General features: G+C 49.9%; 1 protein-coding gene across 4 annotated transcripts in view; it reads right to left on the bottom strand.

The window, feature by feature from the left end:
• Positions 1-19,927, bottom strand: part of HDLBP (high density lipoprotein binding protein) — a 1,657,332-nt gene that overhangs the window by 405,260 nt on the left and 1,232,145 nt on the right. For 2 of the 4 annotated variants that reach the window (XM_078665718.1, XM_078665719.1), the window contains exon 21: positions 12,070-12,218. In XM_078665718.1, the coding sequence (XP_078521844.1) occupies positions 12,070-12,218 (149 nt within the window). The remainder of the gene's footprint in view (positions 1-12,069; positions 12,219-19,927) is intronic. The other 2 variants (XM_078665720.1, XM_078665721.1) reach the window with 1 other exon arrangement.

Below are 19,927 nucleotides of genomic sequence, written 5' to 3'. Positions count from 1 at the left end.
TCTGTGTGTCCATTTTAGGGTTAGATAAAGGTATACTATATCTAAAGCAAAGGGTGATTACACCACCTTGCCCCAGCTGTCAAGCAGCCAGTTGTGTTAGATTTGGATGGCCAGCCAGGGGTGGCATAATACATGCTGCAGCCCCTGGTAGGCCCTGGGTACACCTATGCCCTGGGTACCTAAGGTACACTGTACAGGGACTGATAAGGTGACTCAGTATCCAATTTAGATATGTACCTAAGGTACATGGAATCCATTTTACAGAGAGAGCAGTAGGCCTGGGGCCCTGAATAGCAGGGCCCCAGGTCAACTAAGTCAGAAAACCAGCAAAACACCAGGCAAAAAGTTGGGGGCAACCATAGTCAGGGATCTACCTTCCTACAGACGGGTATGGGGCAGACGGCGTCGGCGACCCACGCGGGGCCGCGGCCACCCGAACCCCCGGCCCCATCACGCGGGCGTCGGGGGGAGTCGGGGGTACGATGACGACGCCCCGACTTCTTGTGTCGCTTACCTGAGGAACCGGAGGAATGGTGACGACTTCCGGAGCGCTCGTGGCGGCTCCGCGACCGTTCTCTCGACCGCTCCCTCGACCTCCGTCCGGACTGGGACCGCTCTCGACGCGGGGCCGACACCCGGAGCTCGAGTAGCTTGCGGGACCGCTCCCGTCTAGCCTTACTCGTCAAGGCCCGGCAGTCGACGCAGGACTCCATTTCGTGGTCCGCGCCCAGACACCGGAGGCAGAGTCGATGGTGGTCGGTGACCGACATCAGGCGGTCGCACCCGTCACAACTTTTAAAACCGGGCATCCTACCGGCACCTGAAAGAGTTAGAGTTATCAAAAACTTAGGTCAAAAGACTGGAGTACTGCTCTTCGGATCTGCGCTAACTGGCGCGGAAAAAAGAAGAACTGACGTCAGCGCGCGGAGGCGGCGTCTATATACTCCAGCAACGTCATCACGGCGCACGACGCGGAGCCGCAGGGGACGCCTGCAGACTACGCCTACCGACGCGCAGGGGTACTGCTACGCAAAAGTTTCCGGATCCAGACTGACGCCTGGGGATATTCTAAGGTAAGGAATCTAATACTAACCTGTTTCTTTCAGATTACCTCTGCACCCGGCCGCCCCTGTGCCGCTGGGGGTGAACTAACTGTACTTACCTGACCCTGGGGGACCCATGATTCTATGCCCAGAACCTTAACTTCACCAGCCGAGTACTCACCTGGAAATCGGTAACTCACTTACCTGCCATTGGATAACTGACTGGTTTTGACGTGAACATTTTTTAAGTGTGAAGTTTCGGATACTGAAAATATTTATATAAAATCAGCCGAATTCCGAAGTACTCACCTGTGATCAGGGGAGAAGCCAGTACTGTACCTTGCAGCCCAGTGCTGAACCGTAAAAGTAATCCTTACCGGGTTTACTAGTAATCTGTATTTTCTCCATAGGAATCCTTTTCTATGAAATTTCTTCTGTCTACTTTTGAAATCTTGAAATATTCTTTAAAAATCATACGAAATACTGAAACACAATTACCTACCTGTTTTAAGTTGAGACCCCAGTGCTGGCCCTAGGAGCCCAGTATTGGATTACAAAAGTAACAAGATCGTACTTTACCTGCAACCTGAATTTTCTACCATTGGATAACATTACCAGATTTTCATTGAAAAGTTTCTAAGTGTGAACTTTTAAAACAGCACAGTAGCTAAAAGTTTACTAAATTGGTTTCAGTTTAGGCCCCAGCACTGAATCTAGGATCTAGTCCTGGAACTACTAAAGTAATTTGTATGATAATCAACTGTACTTATATGATGAAAACCCATTGAGCTCAATGCTAGAGTGTGTTTAGAATTGTGTTGCCTACTGCAACCCCTGTATCTATTGTGTTCACAACCTTTATTGCTTCCTTGCAAAATAATTACATGAGAGTACTCATATTGAGAAAAGTATATTTCAATACCTATTTGTTCTAAAAATAAAACAACTATATATGTGGATATAAAAACAATTGGCCTGGAGTTCTGTCCTTCAGGATGTGAAACCTTTTGCTGACTAAGTGTGTACAACAAATGCTTTGCACTGTCCTCTGGTACTGCCTTACTGCTCGACCAAGCTACCACTTTTGAGAGTAAGGTCAGCCCTGACGTTAACCTCTTTTATACCTCTGGGGTTTGTGGAGTCTATACACACACTGTACTTTATTCTAGTCCAGTATATATATATATATATATATAAAGCCACTTTCTCACACACTCGTATCGTGAAAAGCATATTTTTATACCTGTTGGTTCTAAAAATAAAACTATATCTTTTGATATAAAAATAATTGGCCTAGAGTTCAGTCCTTGAGTGTGTGAAACCTTTTGCTGACTGAGTGTGTACAACAAATGCTTTACACTGTCCTCTGGTACTGCCTTACTTCTCGACCAAGCTACCACTTTAGAGAGTAAGGACACACCTGGCTTTAACCCCTGTTATACCTCTGGGGTTTGTGGACTCTATACACACTGTACCTTATTCTGGTCCAGTATATATAGAGCCACTTTCTCACATTGACGCCCTTCCAGACGTGCAATTCTCCTCCTGATTTGCTTTAGAAAGGCCACACAGGATGCCTGGGGTTCGGCCACAGCCGGGAGTGCCCCTCCACCAGCTTATAGCCTGATTCTTGAACTTTCAAGACAGGTATCGGATTCACAGGGAGCTGCGAAAAAACGGTGAGCTCAAGTACGAGAATACGAAAGTGATGGTGTTCCCGGATCACTCGTGTGATGTCCAGAAACAACGGCGCACCTTCGATCTCATCAAAATGAAACTTCGTACCCAAGCTTAGAGTCATCATCCAAGAATGTACACACTTTTTCCAGATGCCGGAGGACGCGTGGTCCTGGATTGAGGAGCCACCCCAGCTGCGCCGTGCAACGCTCTCCCCCGTTTCCCTGTCCGCTTCTAAGCAACCAGATACAGGCTGGGAAAGACCCCCGGCGCAGAGGCGGAGGTGAAGATTAAGCGCCTGACATCAGTTCGGAACACACCGGGAAGGTCCCTGAGGTCTAGGAACCACAAAGCCAACGTGTCGGACTCATACAATGACAAAGGTCTGGAATGTGCCTCACAGACTTCTTTGAGATCCAGTGTCCATGGAGACTCTGAACCCTTGGACAATCTTGATTACCGTACTTCAGACGCTGCACACCCTCTCCTGGAAACTATACACCATCTGGAGGCCTCGGGCACGGGCCCCTCAAATGGGGATCCCTGTTCGCTGGACCCCCGAATAATGGCGAGAAGGAATGAAACATTGGGGCCGGACGTCCCCAGAGAAATGCTGTCTTGTCTGTGTGATATAAAGGACATTTGGACGTTTTGCTGCACGCAAGGAAAGTATATAGTGGGTTGGATTTTTCTGTAGTACTATTTAGTTGAGTGGGGAGGGGGGTGGGTTACAGACTTCTGGGTGGTCTACCTGCTCCAGTGTTGTCCTGTTGGCAGGTCTGGGAGAGGTGGGGGTGCCTGCAGAGTGGGGAGAGAAGGGCCGGATGGACCTTATTTTTTGTTTTTGAACATTAAAGGACGATAGTACGACCCTGAGGCCACCAGGACTCTGTGGGAAAGAGGCATAACAAGAGGGAGTATATTGTGAGCGCTTCTTCTATTTCTTTTGCTTTAGTTCTTTTTAGGGGGCTGATGGATGGTTACGGGGGGTGACAGTTGTCACATTGACGAATTGGGGGATGGTGCAGATATCTGAGGAGTGTAGGGAGGGGGATAGTCGTAGATGTCCTGGACAAAGGCAAACTGGCGTCCTTCACCTCCCTGCAGGCCACTTACCAACTTCACCCGAACAAACACTATGCTTATCTCCGGTTTCGCCATGCCTGGTGAACCGAAGGGCTAGCGGAGGTGACGCTCCCGGAATATGCACCTTTAGAGGGAAGACTCCTCCAAGAAGAGATTCCTTGCAAGGCTATCTAACTGACCTATAGAACACAAATTAATAATATTTCTGATAATCTGGGCCCGCACAGGGTTAGATGGGAACGTACTACCGGCCGGTTGGGAGACCTCGACTGGGAGGGCGCCCTTATGCACCCCAGTGAAGTGGCGATCAGGCTGCGACTGCTCCTTGTACAGTAAAAAATCCTCCATAGGGCTTATTTTGATAGGGCACTACTGCACGCAATTGGCAGAGCAGAGAACCCGGAGTGCCTTCGATGTCACAAAGAGCGGGGAACATTCATACACACTCTGGGAGTGTACTAAGATACAAATGTATTGGTCCACAGTGGTGCAGGAATTGAACACTATACTGGAGGCTCACCTAGAGGTAGAACCTCGCTCTATACTATTGGGGATCAACACCGAAGTGGATCTTTCACGGTATAAGCGTCTATTGGTCAATTTGGGATTGATAGTTGCCAAAAGACATTGCTCGCGACTGGGGCGTTTCCCAAATCCCTACCATAGAGGACTGAACTGTTTGAATTTATATATGGCGGTAGAGAAAACTACATACATAGCGTGGGGATGTCCTAGAAAATTTCGTAAAATATGGACTCCCTGGTTACGGCACTATGACTTGGAGATTGAGTAGGGAGAGGAGGGATCGAGCCTGTCAGGAGGGGAACCGGGAATTGCGCCTCGACTGTTTTACTGCCTGCATTGTTGATAGATATGCAGCTAGTTATTGAGGGGTCTTCCAGTATATGTACCTACGTAATCATACGTTGGGGAGCCCTGTTCTTGTTCGGGAGGGGAGTTATGACCTGTTCTATCTATCAGCGATTATCAATGTGTATTGCTGCCTGATTATATCACACTCATGATTTACGTGTTTGTTTAAATGAAAAAAAAAAAAAAAAAAAAGGGAGTACAACCCCTTCTGGAGTAGAAGCTGTAACTAAAAAACAATGTGAGCCCCAGGTAAATGTTAAGTGTGCACTTTTCCATGGGAGAGTAGGGTTTCCGGAAGGAAAGCTATTTGTGTGCAGTGCCAGGTGAGGTATTGCAAAACTGGTTTACCTTTGTGCTTGTGTGAGAAAGTGCCCTCTTTCTACATGGTTGTTTCCACATTTTGCTGAATTACTGATTTGCTTTACGTGTGCCCTGGGCGCCTGCTAATCAGTTACCCAGGGACTATGTTCTTTTTCTAAAACTGCATTTAAGCCTAAGCACAATTGGCATCTCTGGCCACATGTCAGCCCCTGGTAAATGGTACCACAGGTACCCAGGGCTCTGCGGCCAGAGTAAGCCTCTAACAGCTGCAGCACTTATTATGCCACCATTAGAGGTCCTGTACCATTACACTCACACACTGCCTTTGCAGTCTGCGTGTTTTGGTGAAGAACAAAGTGAAGTGTCGACATGGCACACATCCCTGTGTGCCATGCCTACTACCCACTGCTCTGGCACAGATCAGTCACTCCTATAGCTGAGTGCATTATACCAGTGGTGAGGGTACAGGTGCACGAGTCCTGTACCCCTCCAGCGTCCATTCTTAGACATTTTAAGTGCAGTGCTGCCATTAAGTATATGGTGATAAGAGTTTGCCATTAGAAACTCCACAGCATCATATTGACTACACTGAAAACTGAGCAGTTTGGTATCAAACTTCTCAGCACATTAAACCCACACTGATGCCAGTGTGGGATTTATGGAAAATGGACACAGAGGGCATCTCAGAGATGCCCCCTGAAAACTAACCTACAACTAGTGTCTAGGCAGAGTGGCTGCTTACAGCTGCAACCACCAGACCTGTTTACTGGCCCCTGGGTCGAGAGCCTGCTGCTCTCTGGGGCCTGAAACAATGCACATCCTGGGTTGAGGTGCCAAGCCTTCTCCCTCCAGGATGGGCAGGGTTCACGAAGGGACAGCTTCAAGGGCTAGCCGCCTTTTGTGAGCTTCCCCAGGCCACTTACTGCTTTCAGCAAATGGCCCCACTTGTTCTGACCCACACTTTGGGCGGGAGAACCGGCAGGAAAAACATGTCAGAAAGGTAGGTCTACCCACCTAGGCCAAAAGCCACCCCTCAGGTCAGGAGAAGAGGTGAAGCACAACTCTCTGTCCCCACCATCTTGCAGATGGGAGGACTCAGCCAACCAGGGAAAGGCTTATGCTACCCTCCCACTGGTGGGTGGCATAATATGGGGTATACCCACCCCAGGGAAGGGACCCATTGGTCCCAACCTTTTTACCTACCTGTAACGCCCCCTAAGACTAATAGTGAGGGGCACCCCTTGTAGGAAGGTGGATCCCTGACTATGGTTGCCCCCAACTTTTTTTGTCTGGTGTTTTGCTGGTTTTCTGACTTAGTTGACCTGGGGCCCTGCTATTCAGGACCCCAGGCCTACTGCTCTCTCTGTTAAAACGGATTCCATGTACCTTAGGTACATATCTAATGGGATACTGAGTCGCCTTATCAGTCCCTGTACAGTGTACCTTAGGTACCCAGGGCATAGGTGTACCCAGGGCCTACCAGGGGCTGCAGCATGTATTATGCCACCCCTGGCTGGCCATCCAAATCTGACAACTGGCTGCACGACAGCTGGGGCAAGGTGGTGTAATCACCCTTTGCTTTAGATATAGTATACCTATATCTAACCCTAAAATGGGCACACAGATCTCCTATCAGTCACTCCTATGGCAGGCCTTGACAATCCTGAAGGCAGAGTGCTTGGAATCGTGTGAGATGGTGCGCTGGCATGAGCTGAGCCTGTCTGCGGCTTTCGGGATCTATCCCTTAGCCGTTTCCATGATAACGCATACCATATACTCTTTAGTGCATTATAATCCTCGCGGTTATATGCCAACTCTGGTATCGCTTTATCAAAACATGTCGAGTAAGGTGTCATACGAATTGGAATACTAACCCCCTCGCCAATTCTGGCGACGGGGTTAGCATTCCACCCTTCTAGAGGGACACGACATGTTGGTAACCTGTAACCCCGGTTAAAGTCAGACAGAGCCTTAGCTCCACAAAATGGATGCTGCCACCAGACACAAGTCTGCCCTCCTGCTGCTGGGAGTCCTCCCAGCACAGGAGGCAAGGACAAAGGGTTTCCTGCCAGGGGCGGTGCCAGCACCGTCCCAGACAGGATTTTGTGTATCCTAGGTAGGCAGGGCTTTAGAGGAAGGTGACTGCAAGTGGCACCCCGGTGCTCACTGTGCATATGCTGGCTAGAACCAGTTCCAGGGGCACACCAGCCCCTGGGCTGGGGAAAGCCCGGCATGGGAGAGGGGTGTAACCACCCCCCTCCTAGTCCCACCCATAGGGCAGGACTTAGTCGCGTGCCAGCCCCCTTTTGCAGGATAAAGGTAGGAGCAGGCCCCCTTCCAAAGCAGATCAATCTTTGAATCCTGAACCGACCTTCTACACGAAGAACTCAAGACTCTTCTCAAGATTTCTCCCTTGTGACTAAGGAGAAGTCACCCTGCAGCAGCAGGCACCAACCAAGCATCGCGGTTTGTTGCCAGTCTCTCCTTCGGATCAAGACTGCTCCAGCACGACGAGAACCGGCTTCCCTGGCACCTCTGACCTCAACCTACATCATCAGCCCAGCTGTGATCCGTGGGTGCGACGAGACCTCGAGGGACCGGCCATCTTCAGAACTGCACGACGCTTGTCCAGCACGACCACCGAGCGACCCTCGACCGAGTGCTTCGGGGTAAGAGAAGCCCCGACCCTGAGCAGCTCCAGCACCGAAGTTCAGCCCCCCTGCATCCACGAGATCTGCGTGGGGCCCTTCTGCTCTTGGCTGCTCACCGCGTTGTCCAGGCCGCTTGCCCGTTGGCTAGTGGCCCTCTCACGACGCTCCACGATGACAAACACTGCTGGTCTGGTTGCTCCAGACTAGCCCTTGCTCCCCTCCAAAAGAGGAGCACCCTGGACCCTCCTGGTCCACTCAAGACGCCGTTTTAGGTCCACCGCGTGGGCCTTGCATTTGCCAAGACTTGTTGCCCCAATCCTGGGTCCAGCGACGTCAACAGCAGATACCTTCGTGGGACAGCTCGCACCTCCATCCTGGTCGCCGACAACGCCTCCTGGTCCGAGAGACTGCAGAGCCCAGCAGCGCCCACTCACCTGGTCGAGGTGACTTCGTCCGGTGCCACCCTGGTGCCCACCTAAATCACTGGCTAGTGATTCAGAACTTGGTCCCCTCTGCTTACAGGTCTTCTTCTTCCCTGATCCAGGCTTGGATCTCCACAAACTTCTTCACTGGCCGCCTGCCAGCAACTTCTTTTCTTCAGGCTCCTGGTTCGACAACGAGGGTTTCCAACGCAACTTGAACCCTATGCAGCCGCAGCCCCTGGGCTAGGTAAACTGAGTACTCCGGTGCTTCCAGCATAGTCCAACACCCTAAGTGTTCGGATCCACTCTTGTTTTCGACCCACCTAGTCGGGTTCGCCCGAGAACAGTAACTTTGTCATTGCTAGCCTCCATAGACTTTTTCCCGCCTTACGCGTGAGAGTTCCCACTCTGCACACGACGTCCCTAGGTCTCCTGCTAGTAATCTAAAGGTTCAGTAGTCCAGTCCTAGCGATTCTAAAGCCTATGAGAATAGTACTTACCTGCTAGTAATTTCGCATTCCACTTCTTGTGTATATGGTTTTTCGTGCCCCTCGGGCATTTGTGTAAATTGTGCGACTAAGTATTTCTTTAAGAGTTTTGTTGTGTGCGCAGCTCCCTGTCTCATAAAGAGCCAGGGTAGTCTTGTTATAAATAAATATACTTTATTTTTCATAACAACTTGTGTGGTGTCCTTTCACTTGGTGTTCAAGGGGTAAATGTGATGGTAAAACAGCTGGCTTAACACGCCCTCTAGAGTCTTAGCCTTAGACTGCTCGTATCCATGCTACTAGGATAGCTGGTCTATAAGGTTGACTTACAACCAATCATCAATAAGGGTTGTTTGGACTGATACATAGTGATCACTAGAATAGTGCGCACTGCATATCAGGCCAACTTCTCACACCCCTGAACCTTGCTTCCTCAGATCAGAAGAAACTACAAGAAAAGAAGGACCGAACAGCCATGCAGAAGTGAACAAGAGGAAGACGCCCACTGACTTGGCCCCCTCCCCCTACCAGCCTGCCTCCCCCTCAAACCTGCTCCTGCGAAATCCTGGTGCGTCATGCAGCCAGCAACTTTGAAAACCCTGGAGAACCAATCTGCTGTCAACCACAAAGATTGTCTCCTGTGAACACCGGCTTTCTTCACCTGCAACCTCAGGCTCCGGACAGACACCGCAAAGCCACACCAGTCAGCACCCGCTGTCCACAGCCCAAGCAGGCAAACACCATGAGGAGATCACCCCCAGCCGATTTTAACCCGAAATCCAACAACCCCTGACCTGCCTCAAACCAACAGCAGAGGCCTACAGCCTAAATCCAGAAGGCCCCCCCAACCGTGGCCAAGAGCTGGTAAGAAGATCTGACCCAAAAAGGCACTCCTGCACTCAACACCCCACAGCCTTGGGTGGCCAAACCAACGGTGCCTAAGCAATGCCCAACTTTCCTCTGGAAGTGGTTATCACACCCAGGAGACCTTCGCCCAAGCCTGCAGTGCCTTTGCAAACCAGAGGTTCCCCATTGCAAACATGGCGCCAGACATCGAAAAAGCACCCTGCACCTGGCCACCCTAGTGCCACTGAGGGTGCACCTTTGGTGCTACCTTGTTTCCCCATTTGCCGTGAGCTTAAGTCCAGGAGCGTTGCTCCCACAATCAAGTGGCCTGCTAGTCAGCAGCCACCAACCGGAGGCCCCCTATCCCCCATTGGATAACATTGGGCCTCAGCACTATGCACCCAGCCGCCCTAGTGCCACTGAGGGTGCAACAAAAGTGCATCCCTGACCCTGGGGGCCGCCGGAGTCTACCCCCAGAACCTCAACTCCCACTACCGAATACTTACCTTAAAACGGTTAACGCTATTTTCCTCCATAGGATAACATTGACTGTTTTTCTTGTTAAAATTTCCAAATGTGGAGTTTGAAAACCTAAAGAAATTCTTTACAATGGTAGAGTTTAACAAAAACGCTTTTACTTACCTGTTTACAGGAAATGTCCCAGTGTAGTATCCAGGTATACTAAGCAGAGTAAGAAAAGTAATCTAAAAACAAACTTACCTGGAATTTTACTGAAAAGTCCATTCAAGTCCATGTACTGTATTTACGAAGCATTGCACTACTCTGCAACAATACTGTAAGTAACTATACCATTTCAATCCATACTGTATTTCAATTGTATATTTACTGCAAAGTACTTATCACTTACCTGTGCCAGGCTTGCTTGGTTCTAGGAAATAAAATAACTAAAAGAATATTTTTTATACAAAAACAATTGGTCTGAAGTTCAGTCTCAGTGTGTGAATTCATTTACTGACTGAGTGTGTACAACAAATGCTTAACACTGTCCTCCGATACTGCCTTACTACTTGACCACAATACCACAAATAGAGAGTGAGGTACCATCTAACTTTACCTCTGCCTACCTTTTGGGTTTCACTGGACTCTGAATACACTACACCTCACTTTGGTATAGTATATACAGAGACAGATTCCTACAGACTGTCATTAAGACCCCTAATATTCCAGGATACAAGTGCGATAGGGAGAGAATTTGGTTCAAGGAGGTGGGTACGTCTCATAACGTGGTACAATTAAAACTGGAGAAGTATAGGCAGTGACAATTATATACATTATGGCAGCACGGCTAACAACACGCAGTGACTCGAACTGTCCTAACAACCCCACCCCACCCAGACCAGGCTCAGGAAGACCCAGTATAGACCCAACAAGCTAATCCCAGCTAAGCAAAACAATATAATAAACATATTTGTGTGCACCACTAGGGGGTGACAATGCTAAGACGGATACCTATACATATAGGATAAGTAAGTACAGTCTAATGAGATTCTGTGAACCTGTAAGTGAAAACAGTTCATATGAACGTGCCTACATGGATGCTAAAATAAAGGTGTGGTTGGATGAGCAGAGCGGCAGTAAGGTAGGGAGAAATACAGCCTACAACCTGTGGGGAAGAGATCAGACCTGGCGCTAGAATGTATGTCTGGCGGGTTTGTTCCAGAGTGGAGTGGAAAGACAATGGTCATTTGCTGGAGTATGGTTGGCAGAATGTTTTGACTATGGCTGGCGTGTCAAAGAAATGTAGCTTATGATTGACCTAGACCCTAAGGTGTGCTGGGTAGATCATACCATAGCAGGGTCCCAGTTTCCAGAGAGTGGCCTGGACGTCTGTAAATTTCCAGCGAGCCTCTTGAACCACAGCTGTGAAGTTTGGGAATGAGGAGATGGTGGGCTCTGCCACTGTAATGAGCTTTGTTCATGGGCCAGTCTCGAGCCAACATTGCAGTTTAGAAGTTTAGGAGGTGAGCAATAATACGCCTTGGGGAGAGGCCATGATTGGGGCCGAGTGAGCGATGTGCCCACCCCACTACAGAGGTCTCCGTTCTTTCTGGCCACAGATGTAAGTTTTTCCATCTGCTTCATAGATTGCACAGCCACATCCTCTAGGTCAGACAGGCTCCACTCAGCGACTTCCAGTCAGTCGTCATGGCTTTCAAGGAGCTCACTCAAGGAATGTAGGCATATGCTGAGGGTGTCTAAGTTGCCATCGATGGTCCAAAAGCCTGCCCAAAGTTTGGCTACGATTGCATCCATACCAGCCTGTTGCACCAGTCCAGTGTCACCAGGGAGTTTGCCCTCTGCCATAGCTGGTGGTTGCATGATTTCAGATTTCTACGGCCTTTGGAAGTTGAGACTTCGCTGTTTAGGATCCCCACGCACCATTAGCCTGTGAAGAGGAGAAACGGGGAGTCTGACTGACAGACCCCCGATTCCTTCAGGATTCAACACCTACCTAAGAATGGTGCTGCTCTTACATTATGGAAACCAACAATTTGGACTGCATTTTTTTTAGTTTCCTTTGAAATCTGTTTATTTTACATCTTGCATGAAAACAAGCACTCCAGGTACAAGCAGTTGCATAATGCTAAAAATAGAGTCCTATCACAGAAACCGCACATGCTGTTGTAGGATCTTTTCTCACCTGAAGGGCTTCTCTTGCCGCATCACACTTTTCCTTGCGCCCAGAGATGACAATGATATCACACTTCTTTGGCGAGCTGGGATCTACCTCTTTCACCTCCCCGTTCTCCTCTGCAAGCTCTGGCAAAGTCACCTCAGCACCTGGGGCTACTGAGATTAAAAAACGCCATGTTAACTGTGTCCCCCAATTCGAGGTCAGGGAAATTTATCTGAGCTGCCTCAGAGTCAAGGAAAAAAAAAAAAGTCAACCTAAAACCACCACCACCACCACCGATGAATAAACAATACTTTTTCTAATAAAAAAAACAAAGTTAATTACTCAAGCTTGTTAAAAAACAAGTTACTTACCTTTGGTAACGATATATCCGTAAGAAACATAGGTTAGTTATAGATTCCTTACCTTAAGAATTACCCCCAGGCGTCAGACTAGATCCGGAAAGATTTGTCAGCAGTACCTCTGCGCGTCAAAAGGAGGCATCTGTCAGCTCCACGTTCGTCGTTGGCGCCGTGGTCCCCGGGATGACGTCATGGTAGCTACTTAGATGCCGCCCTCGCGGGCTGATGTCTGTTCTGTACACGATTTTCCGCGCCAGAACGCAGAGCCATGCAAGACACTGACCACTGGTGCACAAAACTAGGGCCCTGAAAGGATGTCCTTAACTCTAAAAATCAGTTCGCAGAAGGGGGCGGATGGGTGAGGCAGTAAGGAATCTATGACTAACCTAGGTTTCTTACAGATACATCGTTACCAAAGGAAAGTAACTTGTTCATCTGAAAGAAACAGTTATATATTTCTTACCTTAGAATAGATACCCCAGCAATAACAATCCAGGAGGTGGGTCTGCAAACCAAGTTCATACCAGGAAGTCCTGGAGAACAGAACGGCCAAAGAAGCGGTCTCTCAGGACTTGACTGTCCAGGCAGTAGTGTTTCGTAAATGTGTGCCGTGATGCCCACGTAAGCTGCTTGACAGATGTCATGAAGAGGAAATATTCGTCCCAAAGCAGTAGTAGCTGCCATCGCCCTGGTGGAATGGGTGCAGAGCCCCACTGGAGGTTCCTTTTTAGCCAGAGAATAGCACGCTTTAATACACAAAACGACCCATCTAGAAATGGTCCGCATGTGTATGGCCCGACTTTTCTTTGCGCCTACGTAGCGAACAAAAAGGTTGTCATCCACCCAGAACGGTTATTTGCGATCCAGATATAAAGCGCACGTTTTGGGTTCAGACAGTGGAACCTCTCTTCTTCTTTAGAAGGATGCAGAGGCAGAGGCGGAAAAAAGGTTTGCCCGATGTGAAAGGAAGTAACCACCTTGGGAAGAAAGGATGGACAAGTCCTAATGACAACCTTGTACGGATGTAATGCAAGAAAATGAGTTTGGATGAAAGAGCCTGGAGCGCACTCTTCTAGCAGATTTGATGGCCACCAGGAACGCAGTTTTAAAGGTTAAAAGCCTTAAAGGACAGTTCTGAAGTGCCTCAAAGGGATCGCAAATCAAATAGGTCAAGACCAGATTCAAGTCCCACTGAGGCATAACAAAAGGAATGGGTGGAAAGAGAGGACTTATGCATTTTAAGAAGCGATAAACAACTTGGGACATGGAGAGAAGGCTGATCTGGGAGCCGAAGAAAGGCAAACATTTCCAAAAGATAGCCCTTGATAGTGCCCAGAGCAGAGCCATACTGGGCTAAAGAAAGGAGGAACAAGAGATCAGAAAGAGGGGCATGCCACAAATTAGTTCCATCTGCAGGCGTATACAGTCTTAGTGGAGGGACGCCTGTCTGCCAAGTTTACGTCACAAACTTCGGGAGGCAGGTCAAATGATGTCAACTGCCGCCGCTCTCCACGCATGAAGGTGGAGGCAGGACAGGATCGTGTGGAGGACCGCCCCCCTGATGCTGCGACAGAAGATCCTCCCGAAGAGGCAGTCAGATCGGAGGATCAATGGCCATGCTGAGCAGCTCGGGATACCAGACTCTTCGTACCCAGCCCGGAGCGACAAGAATGACTTGGGCCCAGTCACGCTTAATGATCTTCAGCACTCTGGGCAGAGGTGGTAAAGGCGGAAAGTTGTACATCAGACTGCAACTCCACTCAAAACGAAAAGCATCGCCTAGCGAGTGCCGCCTTGGAAATTTCAACGTGCAGAATTGCTGACTTTGCGCGTTCTCTTCCGTGGCGAATAGATCTAACCAAGGCTCTCCCCACTGTTGAAAGAGACCTTGCACCACCCTCGAGTGAAGACACCATTCATGACCCATCATGCACCTGCGGCTGAGTTCGTCCGCCCTGGCGTTCAGGGAACCTGCCAGGTGTTGATGCAGCAGGGATATGCCCTGCTGTTCCAGCCACGTCCAGAGGCGGAGGGCCTTTTGACATTGGGTCCACAAACCCACCCAGTTTTGTTTGTTTCAGTACCACATGGCAGTGGTGTTGTGCGTGAACACCTGCACTACTCTTCCCCGGACAGAGGGAAGGAATGCTTTCAGTGCAAGCCGGTTCGCCAGCAGCTCCAGAAGGTTGATGTGGAGCCGGGAGTCCGCCGGAGACCAGGGGCCTCTGATCTCCACCTCTTCCATGGATAACGGATGCGTCTGTGACCACTGTGTGTTCTGGTTAGGGAAGGGAGCTGGATCTGCCATGGACCCAATTCTGGTTCATGAGCCACCACTGCAATTTGTCGTACAGTGCCCTCCGAGATTTGGACGCAATCGGACGGATTTCCCTGATGCTTCACCCACTGGAACTTCAGGTCCCACTACAGAGCCCGCATATGCCACCTGGCACGATTGACAAGCAGGATGAGGCTATGTGGCCCAGCAGCCTCAGGGTCATCCTGCCCGAAAACCAGGATAGAGGCTGAAAGATCGGAATCATTGCCCGAATATCCCAGACTCGTTCAGGAGGATAAACCTGAAACACTGTCTTGTCCAGAACCCCTCCTATGAAGAGAAGCTTCTGAGAGGGGATCAGGTGTGACTTGGGCACATTGATGGAGAACCCCTGCGTATGCAGGTCGGCCGTAGTCTTGACGTGGGAGACACCCTGGGGCGAGCCGGCCTTCAACAGCCAGTCGTCGAGATAGGGGAAGACTGGAACCCCCGTTGTGTGCAGGTGAGCTGTGACCACCGCCATCACTTTCGTGAACACCTGAGGGGCACAGGTAAGGCCGAAGGGGGAGCACGGTAAACTGACAATGCTCGTGGCCTACCACGAACAGCAAGTAGCGCCGGTGGGCCAGCAGGACCGGGATGTGAAAATAAGCGTCCTGCAAGTCCAACACTACCATCCAGTCTCCAGGGTCGAGGGCAGACAAGACCCTGAGCTAACGAAAACATTTTGAACTTCTCCTTCTGGAGGAAGTGATTGGCGCTCCTGAGGTCCAAGATAGGACGAAGGCTCTTGTCCTTCTTGGGGAACAGTAAGTACTGGGAATAGCAACCACAAACTACTTCTGGGGCAGGAACGTGCTCAATGGCTCCCTTGGCCAAAAGAGCCCAAACTTCCTGCTGGAGAAGGCCCAGGTGATCCTCCGACATGCGATGGTACCGAGGTGGCATGGCTGGAGGGACAGTCTCGAAGGGGCGGGAGTAGCCCCTACGGACAATCTGCAAAACCCACCTGTCCGACGTGACGGTGCGCTAGTGGGGGAGGTGATGGCGGATCCTGCAGCCCACTGGCATTTGATGGGCCTGAAATGTTGGACTACGAAGGTTTGGAGGCTGCTGCAGAGGGGGGTTGGTGGATTGGCCTGCCTACTGGCACCCGTAACCTGGGCGGTGGTTCCCATGTCCCCGGCCACCCGAAGGTTGGGGAACTTGCGCCAGTCTGTCGCCATGGGTGGAACATAGTGGGGCACCCTTCCCTAGCCACTAAAGGGGCAAAAAGCAGTCTACGAAGGGCGGCTGTAGAAGCCCAAGGACTGGCCGTAGCCAGTGAGTATTTCAAACGCTCTAGAACGTGGTCCACTTTGTCGCCAAAAAAGTCTAATGCCATCAAAGGGCATGTCCATGAGGTTATTCTGGACGTCCCCAGAAAAGCCAGTCTATCTCATACAGGCGTACCCATGTGGAAATCGTCCTGCCTAGAGTAGGCGGTATCTAGCCCACAACGGATGGTAACATTTGGAGTGTCCCTCCCAGTGGCAACAGCCTGGGAGAGCACTGTCCGGGCTTCCTCCAGACACCGAGGAAGTTGGAATAACGGCCCAATAGGCATGCAGTGTTTACTGACCACAGTCCCAAGCTGGCAGAAGAAAAAAATCTTCTTTTCAAGATGATCCAGCTTCTTGGAATCCCTATGTGGTGGTGCGTTAGGGAATGCGCTCTTGGAAGTAGAGGCTTGAACCACCAAGCTCTCAGAAGTAGGCTATTGGGGGAGGAAAGTGGAGTCTCCCAGGGCTGGACAGTGGCGTCGGGCAATCATCCTATCTACGGGAGCCCCCGTGTTGGGCCTGGACCAGGTGCCCAAAAGGATGTCAGTGAGGCCTTAATTGAATGGCAGCAGGGGCTCCGAAGAGCTTGCTTGCAGTTGAAGCACCTCTGTCAGGAGGTTAGTCCTGACTGCCACTGTAGAAAGCTCCAGGTTGAGAGCCTCGCCACCCTACGCAACACCACTTCATATGACGCTCCCTCCTCCGTAGCTACGGTAGGAAGAGACATGCCAAGGTCTGGTGAGGTATCCAAACCACTGGCTTCCCCCAGTTCATCTCTCCAGTCCTGTTCATCAACCAACTGGTCGGTTAAAGGGTCCCCGGACCCCTCACAGTCCTTCTCTGGAGGTCGATCTGGTCCCAAAGAGCCCAGGTAGAAAAGGGACACAAAAGTACCAGCAGGCGGTGCCCTTCGTGTCTACCTCGAGGTGAAGGCCGTGGTAGAAGTTGGCTGGGGACACAGCAGACACTGGTTGCAGATGTGCCAGTGGAATCGGCGCCAGGGGAGGTATAACAAGGTCGACAGGCGTCGATTCGGATCCAGACCTGGATCCAAAGGGTCCCTGCGGTGCAGAGGCTGAAGCCACGGACACTGAAGGCCCCGGGCCGAGTCCGCAGGGCCCGAAGGCGCACCGGCAGAGTTGGGCTGCCTAAAGATGGCGTGCATCGCTTCATAAAACTGACTAAGCTGGGAAGGGGTTGCTCCCGGTCCCAGGAATGGGGGGGGGGGGGAACCCAAAGCCGACCCTAGGGGCTCTGCACAAGGAGCTGCGGGACGGGCACCAACCGCATCCCTCGTCCGAAAGATGGGGAGAAGTCGAAGAGCGACTATGCTTCTTCGACTTCTTCTTGCACTTAAGACTTTCCTGACCCGAGTGCGAAGACTTAAAAGAAGAATGGTGTTGGCTCCACGACCAAATCCATCGACCTCCTACGCGACCTGGACCTCGATCGACGCGGAGCCGACTGCCAGGCCTCAAGTAGCTTTCGGGACTGCTCCTGCAAAGACTTCGGGCCATGGTCCGGCAGTCGGAGCACAACTTGAGGTCGTGCTCCAGGCAGTAGAGGCACCATCAGGATTCAAGCAAGCCGGGCCGAAGACGGCTGCAATGCCAGAAACCGGTCCCCGGAAGCTTGTTTCCTTTCCAGTAAAGAATTGGCTTGGTAGTTTGGTCTGCCCTGTTCCCATGATGCACTGGGCCAGGGACAGACTAATTTGCATATAGCCAGGTTCTGAACTGGGATGGTGCAGTGAGCTAAAAAACGGTGATGGATCAAGCCCTGATCTTTTGACGGGGTATGAGTGTTCTGCTTAATTCAGATGCTCTGTCCATCACCACCCCCTTTCATGAATCGTTTTGGCCACTATAGGAGTGGCAGGGTATGCTCAGATGTGAGTCCCTTGCTCACTGCACCATCAGGATTCAAGCAAGCCGGGCCGAAGACGGCTGCAATGCCAGAAACCGGTCCCCGGAAGCTTGTTTCCTTTCCAGTAAAGAATTGGCTTGGTAGTTTGGTCTGCCCTGTTCCCATGATGCACTGGGCCAGGGACAGACTAATTTGCATATAGCCAGGTTCTGAACTGGGATGGTGCAGTGAGCTAAAAACGGTGATGGATCAAGCCCTGATCTTTTGACGGGGTATGAGTGTTCTGCTTAATTCAGATGCTCTGTCCATCACCACCCCCTTTCGTGCATAGACTTTGTAGCGGTTTGTGGTGGCTGGGTGGAAGATGAGCTTTGGTTACTGAATATGTATTTTAAGACCTTCTGTCCCACTTGCGCTTCCTTGTTCATTTGAATATCTACGCAGTAGTGCTAAGTGAACGTATGCATTTTAGACCATGTTGCTGCTTGGCAAATGTCTTGAATAGGTGTGTTTGCTTGAAACACAATTGTTGCTCATTTCTTCCTTGTTGAGTGAGCATGTGCTGCTCCTTGTAATTGTTGCCCAGCTTGTTTGTGGCAGAATTCTAAGGAATGTTTTGGTAACTGGTCGTTCCAAAAAAATGCTGGCAAGACACAAAGAATTGCTTTGTTTCCCTGCACTCTTTTGTCATTTCTATATAGTGCATTACTGCTCTCCTGGCGTCCTGTGTGTGGAACACCTTTTCTGCGCTTGTGGATGGTTTTTGGAAAAAACTTGGTATTTCAATTGTCTGATTAATGTGGAACCGTGACACCCCCTTTGGCATGAACAGTGGGTCGGTTCTCATAACAATACCGTCACTGTATATTTGTAGGTAGGGCTCTTATAGTGTTAGCGCTTGTAATTCGCTCACTCTTCGTAGCGATGTGATAGCTACTAAGAAGGCTGTCTTTAGTGTGGGTATATATGCAGTGTTGCTTTATGAATAGGTTGAAATGGTGCCTTCATCTATTGGGTTAGCACTACTTTGAGGTTCAATTGTGGAGGTGGCATTCGGTTAGGAGGTGCAAATCTCTTTGCTCCTTCTCGAAATCTCTTTACTACTTGGGAGGTGAAAAAACTTTTCCCTGTTTCTCCTTGTAGAAGCCACTATGGCCGCAAAGTGCACCCTTAGAGATGTGCAACTTAGTTTATTTTGTAGTAGATGTGTTAAGTATTTAGTACTGTTGATTCCTTGGTAATTTTTCTTTGTAGTTTCTCCTTAATGCACCATTCAGAGAATCTTTTCAACTTTGCTATGTAGCACTTTCTTGTGAAAGGTTTCCTTGCCTCTCTAAGCACCGCTATTGTGCTTGCTGGTAGTTGGAGGTGGGCAAACTCTAGGTCTTCAGGAGCCATGCTACCGGGCTGAGGCTCTCCGGCTAACAGGTCCTTTATTTGTGGGGAACTTGTGTGCGGGCGCTTGTGCCATCTCCACGATCTGTGAGAACCAGGTTTGTCTGGCCCACTGAGGTGCTATCAGTATTAGCGTCATATTGCTGAATCTGCATTTATTTAGTACCCTGTGTAGCAAATAGGTCTATTTGCGGAGTTCCCCATTTGTGGATTTCTTGTTGATTGATTTCCCATTCATGGGATACCGACGTCTGTCTGCTGAGTGTCTGCTTCCACATTATCCTTCCCTGGAAGGTGTATTGCTAGCAAGTCTATTTGTCTTGGAATTGCCCATCTCCATATTTTCTGCGCCAGCACTGATAGTGTCACTGACTGTGTCCCTCCTTGCTGGTTGATGTAGAACATGGTGGTTGTATTGTCCGTTTGGATTAGTAACCTGTGTCCGTACAGTCACTGTTGGAGTTGGTTGTGTGAAAGCTTTGCCTTGTGTTATGTTCCTTTTGTTCCACCACACTATTTCGTGCTGTATTGTTTGTGTGACAAGCACTAGATCTTCCAAACTCCCGGTTGCCTGTGACCATTGTTGTTGGATCCATTCTTGGAATGGCCTCATATGTAGGCGTATATTTGGGACCAAATGTATGCAGGACGCCATCATTCCC

This window comes from Lissotriton helveticus, chromosome 11, assembly GCF_964261635.1.
Source record: "Lissotriton helveticus chromosome 11, aLisHel1.1, whole genome shotgun sequence".
NCBI lineage: Eukaryota > Metazoa > Chordata > Amphibia > Caudata > Salamandridae > Lissotriton > Lissotriton helveticus.
This window is presented reverse-complemented; position numbering and strand designations above follow the sequence as displayed.